Source organism: Rhipicephalus microplus, chromosome 4 (assembly GCF_043290135.1).
Source record: "Rhipicephalus microplus isolate Deutch F79 chromosome 4, USDA_Rmic, whole genome shotgun sequence".
In the NCBI taxonomy this organism is placed as follows: Eukaryota; Metazoa; Arthropoda; class Arachnida; order Ixodida; family Ixodidae; genus Rhipicephalus; species Rhipicephalus microplus.
Window position 1 is genome coordinate 102577569 of NC_134703.1, and position 18614 is coordinate 102596182.

At 42.4% G+C, this 18614-nt stretch overlaps 1 protein-coding gene across 1 annotated transcript in view; it reads right to left on the minus strand.

Moving 5' to 3' along the window:
- The window catches only part of PolE1 (DNA polymerase epsilon catalytic subunit 1), a 79425-nt gene that overhangs the window by 33486 nt on the left and 27325 nt on the right, over positions 1 to 18614 (minus strand). The window contains exons 21-32 of the mRNA XM_075893389.1: positions 18197 to 18354; positions 17757 to 17952; positions 16727 to 16852; positions 15705 to 15793; positions 14257 to 14359; positions 13804 to 13884; positions 12886 to 13017; positions 10085 to 10282; positions 8258 to 8497; positions 4404 to 4536; positions 2777 to 2873; positions 604 to 742 (exon numbers count right to left, since the gene is read on the minus strand). Of these exons, the coding sequence (XP_075749504.1) occupies positions 604 to 742; positions 2777 to 2873; positions 4404 to 4536; positions 8258 to 8497; positions 10085 to 10282; positions 12886 to 13017; positions 13804 to 13884; positions 14257 to 14359; positions 15705 to 15793; positions 16727 to 16852; positions 17757 to 17952; positions 18197 to 18354 (1692 nt within the window). The remainder of the gene's footprint in view (positions 1 to 603; positions 743 to 2776; positions 2874 to 4403; positions 4537 to 8257; positions 8498 to 10084; positions 10283 to 12885; positions 13018 to 13803; positions 13885 to 14256; positions 14360 to 15704; positions 15794 to 16726; positions 16853 to 17756; positions 17953 to 18196; positions 18355 to 18614) is intronic.

Sequence of the window (18614 nt, forward strand, 5' to 3'; positions counted from 1 at the left end):
CTGAGCAACTTCACCACTAAGCGCTTGCACTTTACGCTAACTTTTTGTATTTAGGCCTTAGTCTAAATCTGTCTTTGTACTCAACATGTTGGTGGTAATGGACTATCTGCTACGGAGAATGGAGCGTTACCATTTAAACAAGCAGCTTTGAAAATTAAGGATGTTGTGCTAAGATGTACACACATTTTCGCCTAACTGCATGCATCACGGCAGAGTAGCAACTTTTGAGCACAGCACTATGTCCACATTCACTCAAAATGACAATCACATAAAAGTAAGATCAGTGCAATTCAAACACTTTTTTTTTCCACCACATAGCTGCTCTGGTGAGCAAAGCTAATTAAGACAGAATCTTTGCTGAGTCTTACACACTATAGATTGTGCAGAGAAATAAAAATCAAAGGAAAGACTTGGGCGAGTACACAGTGAGACTGCCCTTTTGTAATTTTTGTGCCCAAACTGCAGAATTTATAGCCATGTAGACCCCTAGCTAATCTTGACATAGTTGACAAAGCTGGGATGAATTTTCACTGCCTTTTCGTTGCGTTCAGTGAAGACACATCCAAATTTTCCTGTAAGCTCTAGCTGGAGGGAGCGCAGTACCTTGCTGGCATATTCCCTGTAGTGCTGCTTGGAGACAAGGCACACACATCCCAGTTGAGCCATGAGCCGGAAATCCAGGGGCACCTGCATTTCATAGATGCCCTCGATGTGTGGAGCTGACAACTCCTGCATGATGTCTCTGTGCAGATCAATTGAAAGAATGTTGCCTTAAAATGCATTCGGGCTTTCAAGCAGTGAATTTCATTGATTATTTAAACCACCGACACATTGTACTCTCACATGTAATCAGCATAAAGAAGGCTGTGTTGAATGCTACACAGCCTCTGTATTCGGGTGTGCAGAGGTGTTCTGTTACATCCAAAGGGCCCAAAACGTGAAAAACAAAATCCCCTGAGACTGACAAGATGTTCTTTAGTACTCCTATTCTCATTCATATAGCAGCAAAAGACTAAAAGACAGCCTTTATGTAATGGCAAAGTTGGAACAGAATTCCCTTCTTCAGAATTTAACAGCCAAAACCTCACCACCAGTGTTTTAAAGGATGACAGATTTCAAATATTATTTTTTTTTTATATTTGGGTCATTTGTGATGCAAGAAAAGTTCAAACTTTCTAGGTTAAATTATTGTTTCCGTTAGAGTGTAATGTTCCCACTTCCTAGCAATAAGCATTTACTAAGCTTGAGCTGAGGCTGTCAAAGCCCATTAGATCAGGCTGAAATAACCAAAGATAAATGTTCAAGGTGGCAGCTTCATCCATATTTAAATTTTCGAACCTTTCATAAGGTACCAAACTTTCTCTCATGGCTAAGCCCATTTTGGTACTTCAGAATTCTCTAATTAAGTTTGACTTATTATTCCTTGCTAAGTCCCTTAAAATGCTCACAGAAGTAAGAGAAAATTAGGAGCAGTAATGAAGAGCTCTCCTGCAGGCATATGTCTATTAGCCTTTACGAAGCTAGGCATTAAGTGTCATAAGCAGTAGCCTAGTAGCAAAGTGGATCCCAATGCAACACCAATCCTTAAAAACAATGCAATGAGCCAAAAATCAATATTAACACCAGCAAAATCGCACTTTCATTAAGAAAACAATGCAACTATAACAAACCAAGCTACTGGAAGGGCACCATGACAACACAAGTACAGTAGTCTCTCAGTAAACAGAACCTGAAGAGACCAGGGAAATATGTTCCATTTAACAGGAGTTACATTACTGAGAGGTGAACATGGGTGCAGAATGCAAGCCCAAAACCAAGCATTGCAGAGGCAATAGTTCCGTTTAGACAGTAGTTTCGTTTAACAGATTTCCGTTTACTAAGAGTCTACTGTATAATGTTCAAGCAAGTTTGCAAGGACATTATGAAAGTCTACTGAGACAAAGCCTCCAAGCATCTCAAAATAGCAGACGCTTCCTTGGTGCCTAGTTTCCGGATGCACATGAAGGTATCATAGCAACTAAGGCAACGTGAAGCCAAGTCACAGCAACAAGTCTTGATATGCAGTTGCAAAATTCAAGTCCAACACTTCTGTGGCCATCTTGTAGGTAAAAAAGAAAATTTTTAAAAACTTTTGAGCCTTAGGGATGCACGAACAGTAGGTCTGAGGTTCGAAGTGAATTTGATGCAAATAGTGATTCGGTCAAATCATTTCTAATCGAATAGTTCGAATAATGTGTATCACAGATTACTAAGAACAATGAGCATTTGTCATGAACGAATAAATTTGCATAATATTTGAAAGAATTGGGACTAGGCATGTCTAATGTCACTTTCATTAGTTCGAAGTGAAGTGGAAGCAACATGTAATACCAGTAGCAAAATTAATATAACCCTAAGGTTCGAGTTGTAACTGGTGCAATACATTTCGTTTTAAATATTACTATACTATGTGCATATAAGCTTGTATAGCACATTTTCAAATTTGAGAAATAACTAATTGAGGTGAAGTTAATATGAAGTTGGCTGCAATGGAGATTTCTCTTAATGGGGCGGTTTCACCACGAAGTGATCTCACGGCATAGCACCGTAAAGCGGCAGCAAAACCACCCCTACAGGGCGTTGTACGCTCAAGCAGTGTACGTACATATATTCGCTTGTTTTAAATACTTCGAAATTTCGAGTAAACTAAATTCAAGTCAAAGCAAATTCAAATACTGTAACATTCGTTTAAATATTCAAAGCTCCCGAATAGCACCCATCCTTACTGAATACTCACTCTGTTCGCTGTTGAAATGTGGCCTCTTCTATAGCATACTCGTACAAGTTGTACACAGGGTGAGACCTTGGTAGATGACGCATCACCTTTCGCCAAGCTGTAACAGTGCCAGTAACAAGATTGTGGTAAAAAACTGCAAAAGTGATTCTTTGCCCTAAGAAAAACAGTGTAAGAAAGGACCTTGGTACATCACAGTGACAAAAACAGCAGCAACTATGTATCAAGTTTATCGATTGATTGATCAATTGAATAATTGATATATGGATTGAGTGGCATTGACTGCTTAAAGCAATGCAGTGTTCAAGCAATATATCATAGTGCAGAGCTTCTGCATTATTTCAGCCAATCAGAGTTATTTTATACAGAGTGAATAGTGATTACACAAGAGCTTTTATTTTTTATTTCACTTCCTTTTGAGCAAGATTATAGCAGCTAGGAGTTTAACGTGCTTGCGTATATTTTGCAGCTGATATCACATGTTATCACTGCACTGTTGCAGCAGTTTGAAATATTTTACAACATCTAAATAAGCGGGGCACACACTAAGCAATCACCTTATTATTTCTTCAAGAAAATGAACAGGAAGGGAAGAATTTAGAATGGTTACAAAACAAACTCATCACGTACACAAAATGTATAAAGGAAAAAGGTCACACTTTTTCATCTGTAAAGTACAACACATACAAAAATAATGCATTACTGCAAGCTTGAAAATGGCAGAAAAAAATTTTTTTTGACTCAACGAACACTTCATAAGCACCTTAGAAAAAAAGCCACTGCTGTCATAAGAAGCTAGCAGTTTAATTCATGTATATTTATACGGCTACAGTTACACTACGTTTGAAGCACTGCCATCATGAAAATGAGCATGTTGTACTTCCCTTAGAAAAGAGTCTGATTTTAGGCTTACTGATGTGCTCACCAGCACTTTTCATAATATATGCATTATATCTTTACATTTTTTTAATGCTGCAATACCCCAAGCCCAATAAGTAGTTATTTCTCTGCAAGTGCCAAAAAAAATTGCGCCATCTCCCGCTAAAGGGAACCATGTGTGGATGTGAAGCAGCAAGGAGATGGTGAACATCTCCCACAAAAGCTCGTCTACGTCATCTTAAGCAGGTGCACCATTTAGAACCTCAGCCTGACTAACGCTGCCGGTGACCACTGGTCCCTTAATGCCAGAGACATCAAACGTGATCCCGTGCTAACCAAAGCAGATGCGCTCTGTCTCATGAAAATGTGGAACGCCGCAAGACCGGCGATCAACGGCTACAAAGTGATTGTCTACAAAGGGAGGAAGTCTCTCGTTGCCTTCACCGCCGACTCAGAAGAGACGGATGTGCATGCGCAGTGGGAGAGCGGACATGTGAGGGAAAGATGGACACAGCCTCGACCAAGAGCTACTTCGCATCTAAAAAAATAATGCTTATTTAGATTGCAAAGTTGTAATTTTTCAATCTTTGTAGTGTATAAGGCCTTTATTATATCAAGCTTTCTCTAATATATTTTACATTCGGAGCGTGAGCCAGCAGTTGTTCTTAACTTTGTTCAAGGACACTCTCTTAAGCTAGAAAACAAAGTGCGTCATATTGCTACAGATAAAGTATAATAGCAAAGCTCTCACTCGGGCTCTCTTCCTCCTTGGGCACCTTGGAGTTGACGTAAAAAATCCTGGGCACAACCAGACGCAGCTGGTGCAGCTCAGCACCCACAAGGGCCCACAGCCGAAACACACCAGGTGTACCCATCTGGTCCAACTGCAAGCCAGCAAAACCAGAGTACACATTGTTAAAGGGGTCGTGATCCACCCCTCGGGCTTGTTGAGAAAACATATCCTACAAAAGCAGACACTTCCATGAACACATAAGCCAAATCTTGCAGTCACGAGCAGCGAGGAGAGCTTTCGAGCAGGGTGCAAGGTTGCCATTTTCTAAGGCAATGCTTTTCAAACAGAGGCCCATCCTCACTCACTTCGAAGCTGCTGGTGCCCACTGCTTCAAGTGGAGCAACAAAGAGCATGCTACTGACTAATAGCCAACATAAAACAAGTGCAGTGTTTCGATCGGATGCGCTTCTTGTCGTGGGGTGACACCACATGCCTGCGCAGCACTGCATTGTCTGTTAGCATTGCACAGTAAATCGCACTTGTGCCAAAAAAAAAAAACGACAGAGCATGGTCACGTTTTACCACAGGCTCTTAAGAGTCATGACACACGCTTATGTAACTTCTTTCTTCTTTGTCATCCCTCCCTATGAAGCTTCTAGTACACTCATTGGGACAAGCGAAGAGAGAAAGCGATATAAAGTGGGTGACAAATCCCTGTAATTCCGCTCGTTCTTGACAAATTCAAGAATCTGTCGCGGCAATATATTCCCGAGGCCGTTGAATCCGATACTATGAATGTCCAGTGACTATTTGAGAAAGTTGCTCATGAACCCTTTCAACAGTAAAATCTCGTTAATTCGACCCCCGTTAATTCGGAATTTCGGTTGATTCGACCATAGCATTTGGTCCCCTCCCAAATGTACATTGTTCTATGACTGACAACACTCATAAATTCGAACGAATTCGGCCGCGCTTTGGTTAATTCGAACGCCCGACCGTGGTCAAGTCACAACGGGGAAGCAGCAGTAGATTCTGTCAGACAAATCGACAGCGCACCTAAACAACTTTGAAATCGGATTGCGGCCTCTGAGATTCAAACCTTCGTCCTTGGGTAGTACATCTCGGAGGCACCAAAAACAAAACACACACACACACACACACACACACACACATGGTGGTATAAACAACCAAAATGGAAGGCAGTGCATCGCTATTGTTATCAGCAACGGGCACCCACGGATTTGCCTTTCCTTTTCTCTTGCGCGTCGAACACGTTGGTGTGACGGTTGAGTTGGATTGCTACGACGGGGACATGTTTCGCGACCAAAGGAAGAGGCTTTGAACGGCAGCGCATCCCAAGCTAAAAGAAGTACTGTTGCGTTGGATTAGCGTTTCGCGCGATGCGCGTTTGCCTTTGAGCAGCCCCCTTATCTGCGCACAAGCAGAGAAGTTCGCGGTGACCATGAACATTGACTCCTTCAGTGCATAGGAAGGCTGATTCGACTGCTTCAAAAAGTGACACGGGCTGGTGTTCCGCAACGTGTGTGGTGAAAGGGGTGCAGTTGACAAAAGTGTTGTGCAGGACTGGCGGTATGGACTATCCGCGCGCCTTTCTATGTACGAGCCGTGCAACGTTTTCAACGCTGATGAGACAGCACTGTTCTATAAGGCTCTGCCTGACAAGACAACCACGTTTGTGGGGACCCGTGCGTTGGTGGAAAATGAAGTAAAGAGCGCGTGACAGTTGTGGCTGCTAACATGACCGGCACAGAGCGGCTGCTGCTGCTTGAGATCGGGAAGGCTGCAAAGCCAAGATTTTTTAAGAATATTAAGCAGCTGCCTGTCGACTACCCTTTCAACAGAAAGGCTTGAATGACTGCAGAACTCTTTCAAGCTTGACTGCGTCAGCTCGACCGCCGCTTTGCGGCCAAGGCTCGGAAGGTGTTGTTTGTGCTGGACAACTGTAGTGCGCACACGAAGGTGTCCGGGCTCAAAAACATTGAAATGCTATTCCTGCCTCCGAACACAACGACTTCCCTGCAGCCGATGGACCAGGGAATCATACAGTTCGTGGAAAGCCGCTATCGACGGCAGGTACTCGAGCAGATGTTACTCTGCATGGAGTCAGGCAAGCAGTACGAAGTAAGTCTGCTATCCGCTATCCACATGCTGACATACATGTGGAACAACACACCGCCTGCAGTAGTCGCAAACTGCTTTAAGTATAGCGGCTTCGTGAACGACGCTGCTGATCCGGGTGTGGCGGCCGATGAAGAAACCGGCAAAGAGCAAGACGGCCACTATGTGAGCATCATGCCAGCTGATGTGCCCCTTGGCGATTACTTAGCAATTGACAGCGATGTTGCCGTGGCCGGCACAGTGACCGACAGCGATATCGTCGCCAAAGTCTTAGATGGCGAAGGGGAATTAGCTGACGAGGACGTAAGTTGTGCTCACGGGCATCCACGGCACAAAATGATGGAGGCTGCGCATGCGTTGGCCATTTTGGAGGACATATGCATGCTTCCCTCAAACAGTGCGTGAGGAATAAGCCACCTGCAGAAACTCTGCAATACTGTGACTTCATCGCACATTGCGTCTGTGAAGCAAACCGCGATCACAGACTTCTTCAAGAAATAAAAATCTGATGGTGTAGGAGACATTTTTCAAGTGTTTTGTTCATACTCGCGATAATTCGTACCCTCAGTTGATTGAGACATTCTCTCCGGTTTTGTGATGCCCGAATTAATGGGTTTTTACTGTATGTCAATAAATTATCAAATGCAACATGCCAAAACCCTAATACGGTTAGTATACGACGCAAGCCATGATTGCGCACTAGAAAATAATTTTGGCCACACTGAGTTCACTAATGTGCACCTAAGCCTGAGTACACGGGTGCTTTGGCATTTTGAGCTGACCCATTAAAATACAGTCACTGCGGTCCTGAATCGGGCCCCCGTCCTCATGCATAGCAGTGCAATGCTATAACCAGCATGCTAGCGCAACAGGTCAGCTCACGCAATTGCTTTACACGAGTACATGTATGTGTAGCACTACATAATGACACTCTCCTGCACCACTGTTGTCATTTGAGTGCACAACAGAAAGCACTCAGTGCCACACCTCACAGAATTTACAACTGTCGCACGTACAGTAACCAGTGTTCTTGGACCCTAGTCTCCGCTGTCGACCAACCCTGACTGCTCTAAATGTGCTAGCGCACTAGCTTTTGACAAGCATTAGCACTGAATGAAGAACTATAGAACTTTGACAAGCTTCAGCATGGAATGAAAAACTATAGAATGCAGACGATTTGCTTCTCTTCTCGTTTCTGCCCTCAGCTCCATCTCTTTGTGAAGAGTGGCCAACTGAACAAATAACCTGGTTTAACCTCTCCGATGTTAGTCTCATGTTCTTTCTCTCTTTAGACTGGCAGTCAATGAAGGCTGCATTGCTGTCCACACAAGATAGCGGCAAAGAAGACAGAAAGACTCTTCAGGCATGTTGCCTGCTCACAGGAAGACGTAGCCATGGTTTCTTGCACACCTTATGTAAGCTACATTGAGTTTTTCACGCGTTTGAAGATGAAAAACTACAAAACACAGCAATTCAGTGAATTTTTCTTAGTTTTCACTTATTAACACAAGGGCTGTCCCATCATGTAAAATGTGCTATAGGGCGCATTGCATCACTCGGATGACTCGGACTACATGCCGTATTTTATGCTGTAGACTGTCTAATATTCTCTACAGAATTAAAGCGCGGCCTAATTACTCAACTGAAAAACAAACCAATAATGAATACAAATACATAAATGTAACACTGCTAGCTTTCATACCACAGCAGTAGCACCTTCAAAAGTAACAAACCTGAATGATTTGCCAGGGCAAATCTAGGAGATTGCGCTGCGCCCTGCGCAGGAAGCTCCCCAGGGTGCCCGTTACGCCAGCCCGAATGGCAGCCCCTTTGGTGGGAGCTGCCGCGGTCTTGTCTGTGGCGCTCGATAGGCTGTTGGCACCACGGTTCACCCGCTTTGTACGATCTTGCCGCTGTCGCTTCTGGTGTGCCCACTTTTTCTTGTGAAACTGCAGCCACTCAATCATCTCTGCCTGCAAAAAAAGTGGATGGATTTCACCAGTTGTATAGACAGCCTTGATATAACGACCATCAGCAACCAGACACCTCAATTAGGCTCTGGGGTTTTGCGATGCCAAAACCGTGATCATGAGGCGCACAGTATAGGAAGCTCTGAACGATTAATTCTGACCCTCCCGGACTCTTTACATGCATCTAAATCTCAGCACACAGGTGTTTTTGCATTTTGATCTTATCGAAGTGCAACCACCATGGCCAAAAATGAAACCCGTGCTCTCACACTTAGCAGTACTAAGGTAAGCTTGAGACCCCAAGGGTTTCAAGCTTATTTCAGTCAGCGGGCCACAGACCTGAAATTTCGTATTCCGCGAGGAACAGGAAGCTCGGCCGATTGGTATGGATGCATGGTAGCAAGAAGTGCGAAAAAACAAGACGGACACACAGGAAGAAATGAACGCTTGTTCTCGTCATTTCTTCCTGTGTGTTGTTCTTTCACACTGCTTGCTACCATCGATTGCAGTGCAGGGTTGGTGGGTGGCGGGGGGAAGCAACCTGAACAAAGTTCCAACTAATGTTGCCATTTAAAAGTGAGCCTTCACCATAGCTCTATGTGTTATTTCCGAAGGAGATTTGGCACTAGGATTGAACAAACAAATTGATACTGACCTCCAAAATAACTCAAAATCTGCATGCTTAATTCTGTAGGCTTGTGCGAATAGTGAATTTTAGGTTCGAAGCCAATAGTGATTTTGGTTGAATAATTTCGAATAGAATTCAAATAGTCAATATTGCATATTATAAAGAAAAATCGGTATATCTGTCATGGCCCAACTAACCTACCCAAGATTATTTTTTTTAATTAAGACAAGGCTTGTACGAATGCTTTTTTTGTTGGTGTTGTTCAAAGGTAGTGAAAGGACTTTGAATAGTTTTAAAATTTTAAAAAATTATGAACAGTATGAAGACAATACGTTCATTTAACCTTGAAGTGAGGCTTGGTGGCAGAGCGGATTTCTCCAGGATACGTGTTTTCACGACTTAGCACTCTTTCACAGCAGTGAAACCATCTTTACAGAAGGTTACAAGCAAATTATTAAATACATTTTGAAAGGTACTTTCACGGCTTCACACCCCTCAAATGCAGTGAGACCGCCTCTACAGAGAGTTACATGTGTACTAGTAACACCTATTCAATGATTTTGAATACTTAAAAATTTTCAACAATTTGAATTTGAATTGAAGCAGATTCGAATACAGGATTACTCGTTCGAATATTTCAAGCATTCGAATATTTGCACCAGCCTACTATTTTGAAGTCTACATTTTTTAATCCATGGTTAGGTTTCAAAAGGGGTGACTGCACGGGGTGCCTCACGAAAACATGCTTAAGACCAGTCCATCTGCATAGCTCATGAACATACTTAATAAAATTGAAAAAAAAAAAAAGATAGGGGACAAACACAGACCACTAACAAATGCATGAGGCTAATGCGTCGTGTGTTGGAGATGGCGGCCTTAGCCACTAAGCCACTACAGAGAGTGCACTCTAGGTCTTGCCTAGAGTGTACGCCACATCTTGAATGAAGTTCAAGGCCACTTACTCTGGTCTGTCCAAGTGGCGGTGGTGGTCCCAGTGTTTCCCGCCATGATTTCTTCAAGCTCTCTTCCTTGCTGTTTTCATGTGATCGCCCTCTCTTCCTGTGAGTCACGGTTGCTACCACTGGCCTCGCTTCCGAGCTGCTGCCAGGCTGCCCAAGGTCCTCGATGTCGGCCGTCCCAGCTGAATCCTCAGCAGTGGCCTGAAGCAAAGTAGGCCATGCATGACAAACTTTAACTCATTTATTCAAGGGGCCCTGTAACACTTTTCGAGCATGGCCAGAAAACGATGCCGATCGGTAGTAGAGGCTCCCGAAAACATGCGAGCCAACTGTTACAGAGCAGCACATGGCCTAGAATTCACAACAAATTCTCGAAGTCAGTTAGATAGTGCTTTCTCGTTTTATCACTCGTTTTATCAGCCATTGCCTGATTCAAGCATAACGTGCTCAGTCGGTACAGAAGTCGCTGTGGGAGGCCGCGACTTGTCCACGTGTGCTTGCGCGACCACACTGAAAAGCTGCATATTTGAATGAAAAAAAAAAGTGCCCAAGGTAACAAGAAGCGTGTGATGTATTTTCTTCTCCCGTGCCATCCCTCTCTGTACAGCTTCCAGCGCTTTTGTCGGGACTAGAGAAGAGCAGTGTGCGACAAATTTTTGTAACTCCATTTGTGCTGGAGAGATTCTAAAAATTTTTGCGGCAGTGCATTCGTCAGGAAATAAGCTCCTTTAGTGAATCCATTTCATGGCTACTTGAAAACGTGTTGCAGGGCCCCTTTAAGCATTCTAAGAAGCGCACAAGAAAGAATGTGGGATTGCAGTACAAACACAAACACAACAGGGCAAACACAAATGAGAACCGATTTCAACGGATGAGTTCATCTGAAATGCATTGGGCACTCAAATATCAACCTACACCTGCAAAAGATGCCAAATGATGTTTTAAAGGGGCCCTGCAACATTTCACCAAGTAATTATGAAATGGCTTCACTAAAGGAGTTTATTGCCTCACAAATCGACTCCTGGAAATATTTAGAATCTGAAAACAACAAGAAGAATCACAGATTTATTGTACGCTGTAAGTGCCTCCCCTCTCCTTACGTAGGAGCGAGAGAACATTGAGGGCCACACAAAGCGGTGTGAGTATAATAAGAAGGCAAGAAGCTATGCCCATGTGTTCACATTGGAAATAACTTACTTTCAATGTGAGCGCACGAGTGCGGGCATGTGGTGAAACTGGATGGCGGCAGCAGCAACTGTGCAGCTGACGGTGCTCGAATCAGTCAATGGCTCTGGACTTGAGGTTTATGGAATAACTTGTCGAGAGAGAAGTCAGTGATTTCTTAACCGACTTGGAAAATCAATTACTGCAAATTCCTGCAACGTTAGGCTCACATGTTCTCAGGTATTTCACCCGCCGTTTCGAAGCGTTTTCCGACCTTGCTCAAAAAGTATCACTGGGCTGCTTCAACATATCGTGAGTGATTTCCATAGAAATATCATAAGTCTCTGAACTAAATAATAAAGTGCATGGCAGGTTTGAGGCAGTTTGCACATCACAAAAGTTTTTAAATAGTTTTAAAGTAGCACAGTTACTTGCTATAAATTGCAACACCGAGCTCGCTTACAGTGATCTAGTAACTTTTTTGTTAAAAAATTTTTGTTAAATAAATGTTAAATGTACTTTAAAGCAGCTGCACCAAGTGAAAGAAATCATGAAGCAGCAGAAGTTTAATAAGGTACGTGGTGTTAGCACTGTTGTGCGAGCACAACATGAGAACACACACGATGTAGCTTGGAAGATAAAGGCAATTACTAAGCATTGATGTAGATGTCTTACTCTGCAGCCATACAATCATGAGTAGATTTATCATGACTTCTACGCATCAGTAGCACAGAACTACCGAAATCACAATGCAAACTCGGTTACTATGAAGTGAAACTAGTTACTGCTACAACTACACCTCAGCATATAGTGCATGAAAACAGAGAAAGTTGGGCACATCAGACAATTTAATATTGTACTTTCTCCCGAAAAATGATACCCTTATCATTTAAGGCACCGAGGGAAAAAAAGCTATAGTCCTTTTGCTGTGACATGGTTTTTTTTTTTTTTTGCAATCCTTATGAAAAGAGTCCTTAGCCTAGCTGTGACTCTGAGCAATGCTACAGGTCATTTTTGAAACACTTTACATTTAGATAAGACCATGCCCACATCCACTCTGTTTGAACAAGTCTAGAACGCTTGACGCGAACCAACTTCAAGGCCTCTGAAGCTATACACTCGTGACAACTTGACTCACGTGGCTGCTTGCAATATATGTGCATAACTAACCAATATGCGCTTGCCTACCTGCTTCAGGAAATCAGTGTTAGGCAGAAGCAAACAATAATAATTCCTAATAATTGTTGGGGTTTAACATCCCAGTAGCGTTAAGCAATACTAATTGTTGGAGTTTTACGTCCATAAACCGTCAGTCTAACCTTAAGGTATGCCCTAGGGATCTGGAAATTTTGGTGACCTGGGGTTCTTTACTATGCACCTAAATCCAAGTGCGCAGCCCTCGAGCATTTCTGCTTCCATCAAAAATGTGGCCGCTACGGCCGAGTTTCGATCCTGCGACCTTTGGGTCAGCAGTCCAGCACCTCAACCACTAAAGTGCACTGCGTTGGACTATAAGGGAACAGAGAGCGCACAATACAAGGCCGAGTCGCAATTGGCAACAATTTAGGGTATGTTTTCTTTGTCCAGAAGAAAGTATGAGTCACAGTCTACTAGCTCAAAGAGAGATCATGCCTGCCTACCGGTTCTGGTTGTTGCTTGGGTGCCGCAGTGAAGAGTTCGCTGATCCTCTTCTGTTTGAGCACGTCATTCTTTTCGAGAAGCCGCTTGTGCAGCCAGGGTGGGTGAGCAACACGGGGCACAGGATTTGGTACCTGAACATCACACAACATAACAGACCTGTCGACTATCGGTGCAAGTAGCAGCAAATATGAACAAGAAGCGTCGGAGAGCCTTAGAACAATCTCAAGGAGAAATTCAACGTGATTTTTGCCCATAATTTTGTCATGACAGCTGTGCAGAGTCAGGTACATGCTCTGGCTTTTGCACCTGAAATGGATGTATCACAATTTCCAACTTTCCTTTTAACAAGACCATGCTGAGTAGAAAGCTCGTTACATGGAAAGTAGCTTACTATAGATGACACAGTCATCATTGATTTAATAATAAATAGGCAGACTTTCTGACAACAGCAAATATAACAAACTTTAAAATATCACCAATCACGAGACATATTCCTGGTGATAGTTTTACGCATTCTTGTATTAACACAAACATTTAAGTTTATGATCTATTTACGCCTAATAACAAATAACGTAAATTCATCTTGGTTGAACAGCACACACGAGATGAAGAAGTAAAAGAACACAGACAGTTGTGAGTCAGCGCCTGTCTGTGTTCTTTTACTTCGTCGTCATCTCGTGTGCGCTGTTCAACCAAGATGAACTCGTCAAGCTTCCATTCTTAAACATAAATTTAATTGACGTATATGTTGCATTGCATAGCAAGGCTGCAACTTTCCATGTCGACCAACAAGATCTGAAATTCTTAATACTTTTTATGGACGTAATTCTGAAACACATCTGCTCATCTTCAAGTTAAACAAATATTTTCAAGTCTATGCATGACAATGTAGTCAAACAAGCTGACCAAACGCTCACCTGTTGAAGAGCGGCAGGAATGGTGATGATCTTCTGAATGGCACTGCCCAATCTCTCAATGTAGTATCCCCAGTCAAGAATCTTGCAAATTTTCAAAAGACAACGAAAAAAGAGAGTCACTAACCGTTACTGATAAAACTAACCTGAAGTGGTTTTTTACAGCACCCCCTCAAAGTAATTCAAACACTTGTGCACAACTTAAATATTGCATGTTGATAAGCTAGACGGTTTAGCTTATTCATTGTTCATGACAAAGGTCAGCTATGTTAAAAGAAAAATATGGGAAGAACCGTAGAAAAGAGTAATCAATCTTTTGTTCATAGATGAGATTTACTTTTGCTGTCTTCCAATATTACACATGCGCAAAAACGACATTAAAAGCCAGTGCTTCCTCCTTAACATAGTGCACTTTGTCAGAGATGAGAACAAGCAAGGCAGTAAAATCATACGCACAGATCGAATGTCGATATTATCAACGGATGCAGTCTTCAGCCATCGCCTCAGGTAGTGCCTTTTCACACTTTCCTCAGCTTGAAAAATAGCCAGTGGAATAGCCCTGAAAAATTTAGTGGTTCGTTTGTTCCACCGTAATGCAATATATCATATTTAAAGGTGAGAACTTCAAAACTAGCTGTACACTCAAAGAATATCCTTCAATACTGAGATAGGTAAGCTCCTGTTTCACTTATCAAAGCCAATTAGATTGTCAACAATTATCATCAATCAGTGAATCTGAACTGACAGTAAGGCATTACAACAGTATATGACATATCGTTTAATATAAAGTGAATGTGATGCATAAGCTTATAAAAAAAATAATTAGTCCTAAAGTTTGCCAAAATCACTGCGCCAATGCACGCAGACTGTTCCAAAAGTTCTTACAATAGCCTTCGTTCAAACAGGCCCATTTTTGTGCATAAAACAAACCTTGACATTTTAATGCTAAATGGCAACACAAAGACGCATACATTTATCCTAACATCAAGAACCTGTTGTGTGTGTTGCATAGCGTTGCACGTTGCATGATGCAGCACATTGCACGGTGTTGCACAGTGCACTCATGTGGCACAGAAAATGCACACGTTAGATTTTTCATTGGGCTTGTATAATAAGACTCCGAAACGCAGCACTAACTATTTTTGCACAGAACAAATTGAACATCATTGGCAGAAATGCTGGAAAAACTAAACTTCATTTGGAGCGGTAGTATCATTTCTCTTCGAAGGACTAAACTGCCAATGCAGAGATAGTTCCATTATCTGGCAGCCATATATATATATCTCCGTTTAACACATGTAAAAGAGAGATGCTGAATCTAAGCCTGACACTGAACCAAACCAGAAACGAAATTCAACTTCTGTTACAAAATCAATGTGCAGATAGGCTGCTGATGAAGTCAGAGGAGTATGTCATACCAATGCAACATTTCATAGGCTTATTTTGCTTTCTTTTTTTTTTCTAACATGCTCTTGTCAACATCTCAGGCAATGAGTAAGCGAGTGACTTCAACCTTTACTGGAAGAGCAAGTTCCTGACATAAAGGGTGCACAGTTTTCCATTTAAAATCTCGGCAATTTCCACACTACGAAGCTGTTTCACAAGTTGCAAAATGCAATATCCAAGGCCTGATCCACAAACTGCGCTTGTTTGCAGTGCTCAAATCCAATGAAGGGGCTCTTTTGAGCAGCTATCACCCTGACGAAAGCAGCTATCGCCCTGATGAAGAAAACTCCCCAGTGAAAACTTTGGCACAAAATACAAAAAGTTTGACCAGTGTTGATCACATCATGATGAAAGTGTCATTCCCACAATATTCAATTGGCGGTGAGTTCAGAAAAAGCAGCTTTCTGCAGACAATGCACTGTTACACTGTAGAGCATTACAGCACATTCCATCATCACCTTTCTGTAACAGGAGCTCCTTCGGGTTTCCTGGAAATGACGTATCTACAGCTTAGTCCAGCATCTTTGACCATCTGATCACCAAGAAACTGCCACATGGAAGAAAAGAACAATGAAACAATTAGTTGGAACAAGTCCGTCCCTGCAAACCTCTGCAAGCTTTTTTGACTCACTAGAAGTTTTGAGGCTCTGTCCAGGAAGAATCAAATAAAATAATTCTTTAAATTGGGTCATTATATGTAATTTATGTAATGATCAAATATCAAATATTTAATGATCCGACTTTCAACTTATAAGAAGTGAAGCTGTCATGTTAGCAACATGCTTGCAGGAGGTCAGCTTCACTGCCAGAGCTTCACCCTTAATTTCGACTAGTGTCTGCATGTGGCGTAGGTCTCCCAGCATTTTCTTTTGTACCAAGCAATGAAGCATGCACCAGGCAATAAAACACAGTATCACCTCCTCCGTTTCTTTGCACTGTCACTTCCTAATAAGTCTGACAATGAGCCAAGTAGCCAAAACCAAGATATTGGTCTCTTCCTACATATTGCTTAGCTGTATATTCCAGGAAGAAAAATGGAGGTTGCATGCCATGGTCAGCAACATTTCAAAGAGTAGCTTTAGCAGTGCATAACAAATTTAATCCAATAGACAATTAGGCAAGTCTAATTGTTAATCTGTTGCTTTCATTTGGTTGCATATCACAAAAAAACAAGCCCCCTCCCCCTCCCCCCAAAAGTGCATCTTTTTATTAGTGGCTTGAAGCACAAGTCCCACAAAAGAATGGTTGCACGGCCTTGTCTTCTAAATTTCTATTTTTTCATGCCATGCAGGAGTTCCATGCTTTGCAGAGAAAACCATCACTGAGCAATTTACTTGTTTAACAAGCTTGCAAGTGAAGCATCAGCAAAGAGCCCTCCAATAATGCGCACATGACAACAACATGCGGTTCACGTTCAACAAGCAAGCCTTGGGTTTTGAGGTGCATCACCACAAGCACTGCTATCTCTCAATGCTCTTACCTCGGCAAGCCTTTTGGCCGTGGAAATGGAGGTGGATTTCTGAAGTCCATAGTCTTCCAGTTTCCGAGACATGCTCCGATTCTCGGAGATGAGTTCGAAGAGCTCCTCATCTGGCATGTTCCCTGCCTGCGGTGTGAAAAATATCAACAAGGGCAAAAAGAGGGGGGGGGGGGGCAGTAAACCTGAATAGTTATTTGTCTAGTCTTTCCAATAATGCTAAATGACAAAAGGAAAGAATTGTAGACAATTAAAACATTCAAAGGAGATTCAATGAGGACAAGGTTTCATTTATTTTGCACCTTCCTCTCCACCATGACATCATGTTCAACTTCTGTCAACTGAATTCTGTCGCCTAACTTTTGATATGCCATTTCCTGTCTTTCACATGACTCTCAGATATGCCCTCAAGGACTTTCATTTCGCTTTCTTTTTCCACTTGCAGTCTTCAGTTCAAAATTTCATTGCTAGGCACCCTTAACTGACAACTTCTGGCAATCGTTTACTTAACTTTGGTCCGCATCCAGAACTCTACTGCCGCTCTACACTTCACTGCCAATCAGTGCCTGGTACAGGAGGCCTCTACCCGAGACAATTAGGCTGAATTCGGTTAGAAATCACCATCAACACTATCATATCACTACCATGAACACTATCATAAGCTGCTGCAGAAAGTGGATGATGTCAGCCAAGAAACAAATCGTGTGGAAAAAACACTTCTGTCGGATTTATTGGCATGGAGCGCTAAGCCTTCTCAACATGGCGTACCAAGAACAAACCAAATCAGTCAAGCCACCAGTCTACTACCCATCCTCTTCGTCTTTCAGTTCGCACTACACACAATTTTCTACACCTTCTGCCCCGAAGATTTCACTTGAACGATTCTAGCGGAGAAAGTACTTGTATCGATCTCGTAATCTCCGTGCTGTTTGCTAATAGTATTCTGAATTTGCAAACGTGTACATGAGTAGCCTACCCACTTTCCTACCCATCCTACCCATTTTCCAAAAGGTCTTCAGGCAAATCCTCTTACCTTGCTGTATAGCACATCAAGCCAGTAGTCGGCCACTTTGGCGACCGCCGCATAGCATTCCTCCAGGGTATTGCCCTTGAGGAAAGCTTCGAACACTGAAGACTGGAAGATCTTGATCAGTTGCAGCTCACCACGTCGCTTCACCTCGAATCCTTTCAATTCAGCCAAGGAACCATCAAAGTTGAATACTGCATACCTAAAAAAGCCACCAAGCATGTGCAACACCTTAAAGTAACTACATATCTTCAATTACACTCAGGAATAATAACGCAAATACAGTTTGTGTAAATACTTATATTGCATAACGCATAATACTCAACATTTTCTCAATAGCTACAGTTTATGACAAATGGCTTTATTAGAAATTTGGGGGGGGGGGGGGGGAGGCAATTTCGAATTAAAGAGTAAATAAAACATTGGGTTACAAAAGAATGCCTCACCTCTTTTTCAGCTTTTTGCCCTCTTCCTTCGAAGCCGGAAGGATCATGGCCAGGTAGGGACCGTCCACTTCGAAAAAGATTGAGTTCTCTGACCGTTGAACGTACTCCAGCGTCTCAGCATTAACGAGTTCGTGATACTGGTCATTCGTGTTGTGCTCCTGAAACAGCACAATGCAGTAATGAGAGAACACCACCAAAACTTCATCAGTCAAATATTATATAGTATACTACGAAAGGTATTAATAGTCAAATCTCGAAGCTAAATCTATTTTCTGTGCTTAAAAGTACTTACACCTCATCAAATAATATCAATGTCACCTCTTGCCTCACTAGCATTATTTTCAAAACTTTACAGAAACATGTAACAGCCCCAATCACAAACTTTCATGACTTGTAGATTAAAGAAAGTAGTCGTGTA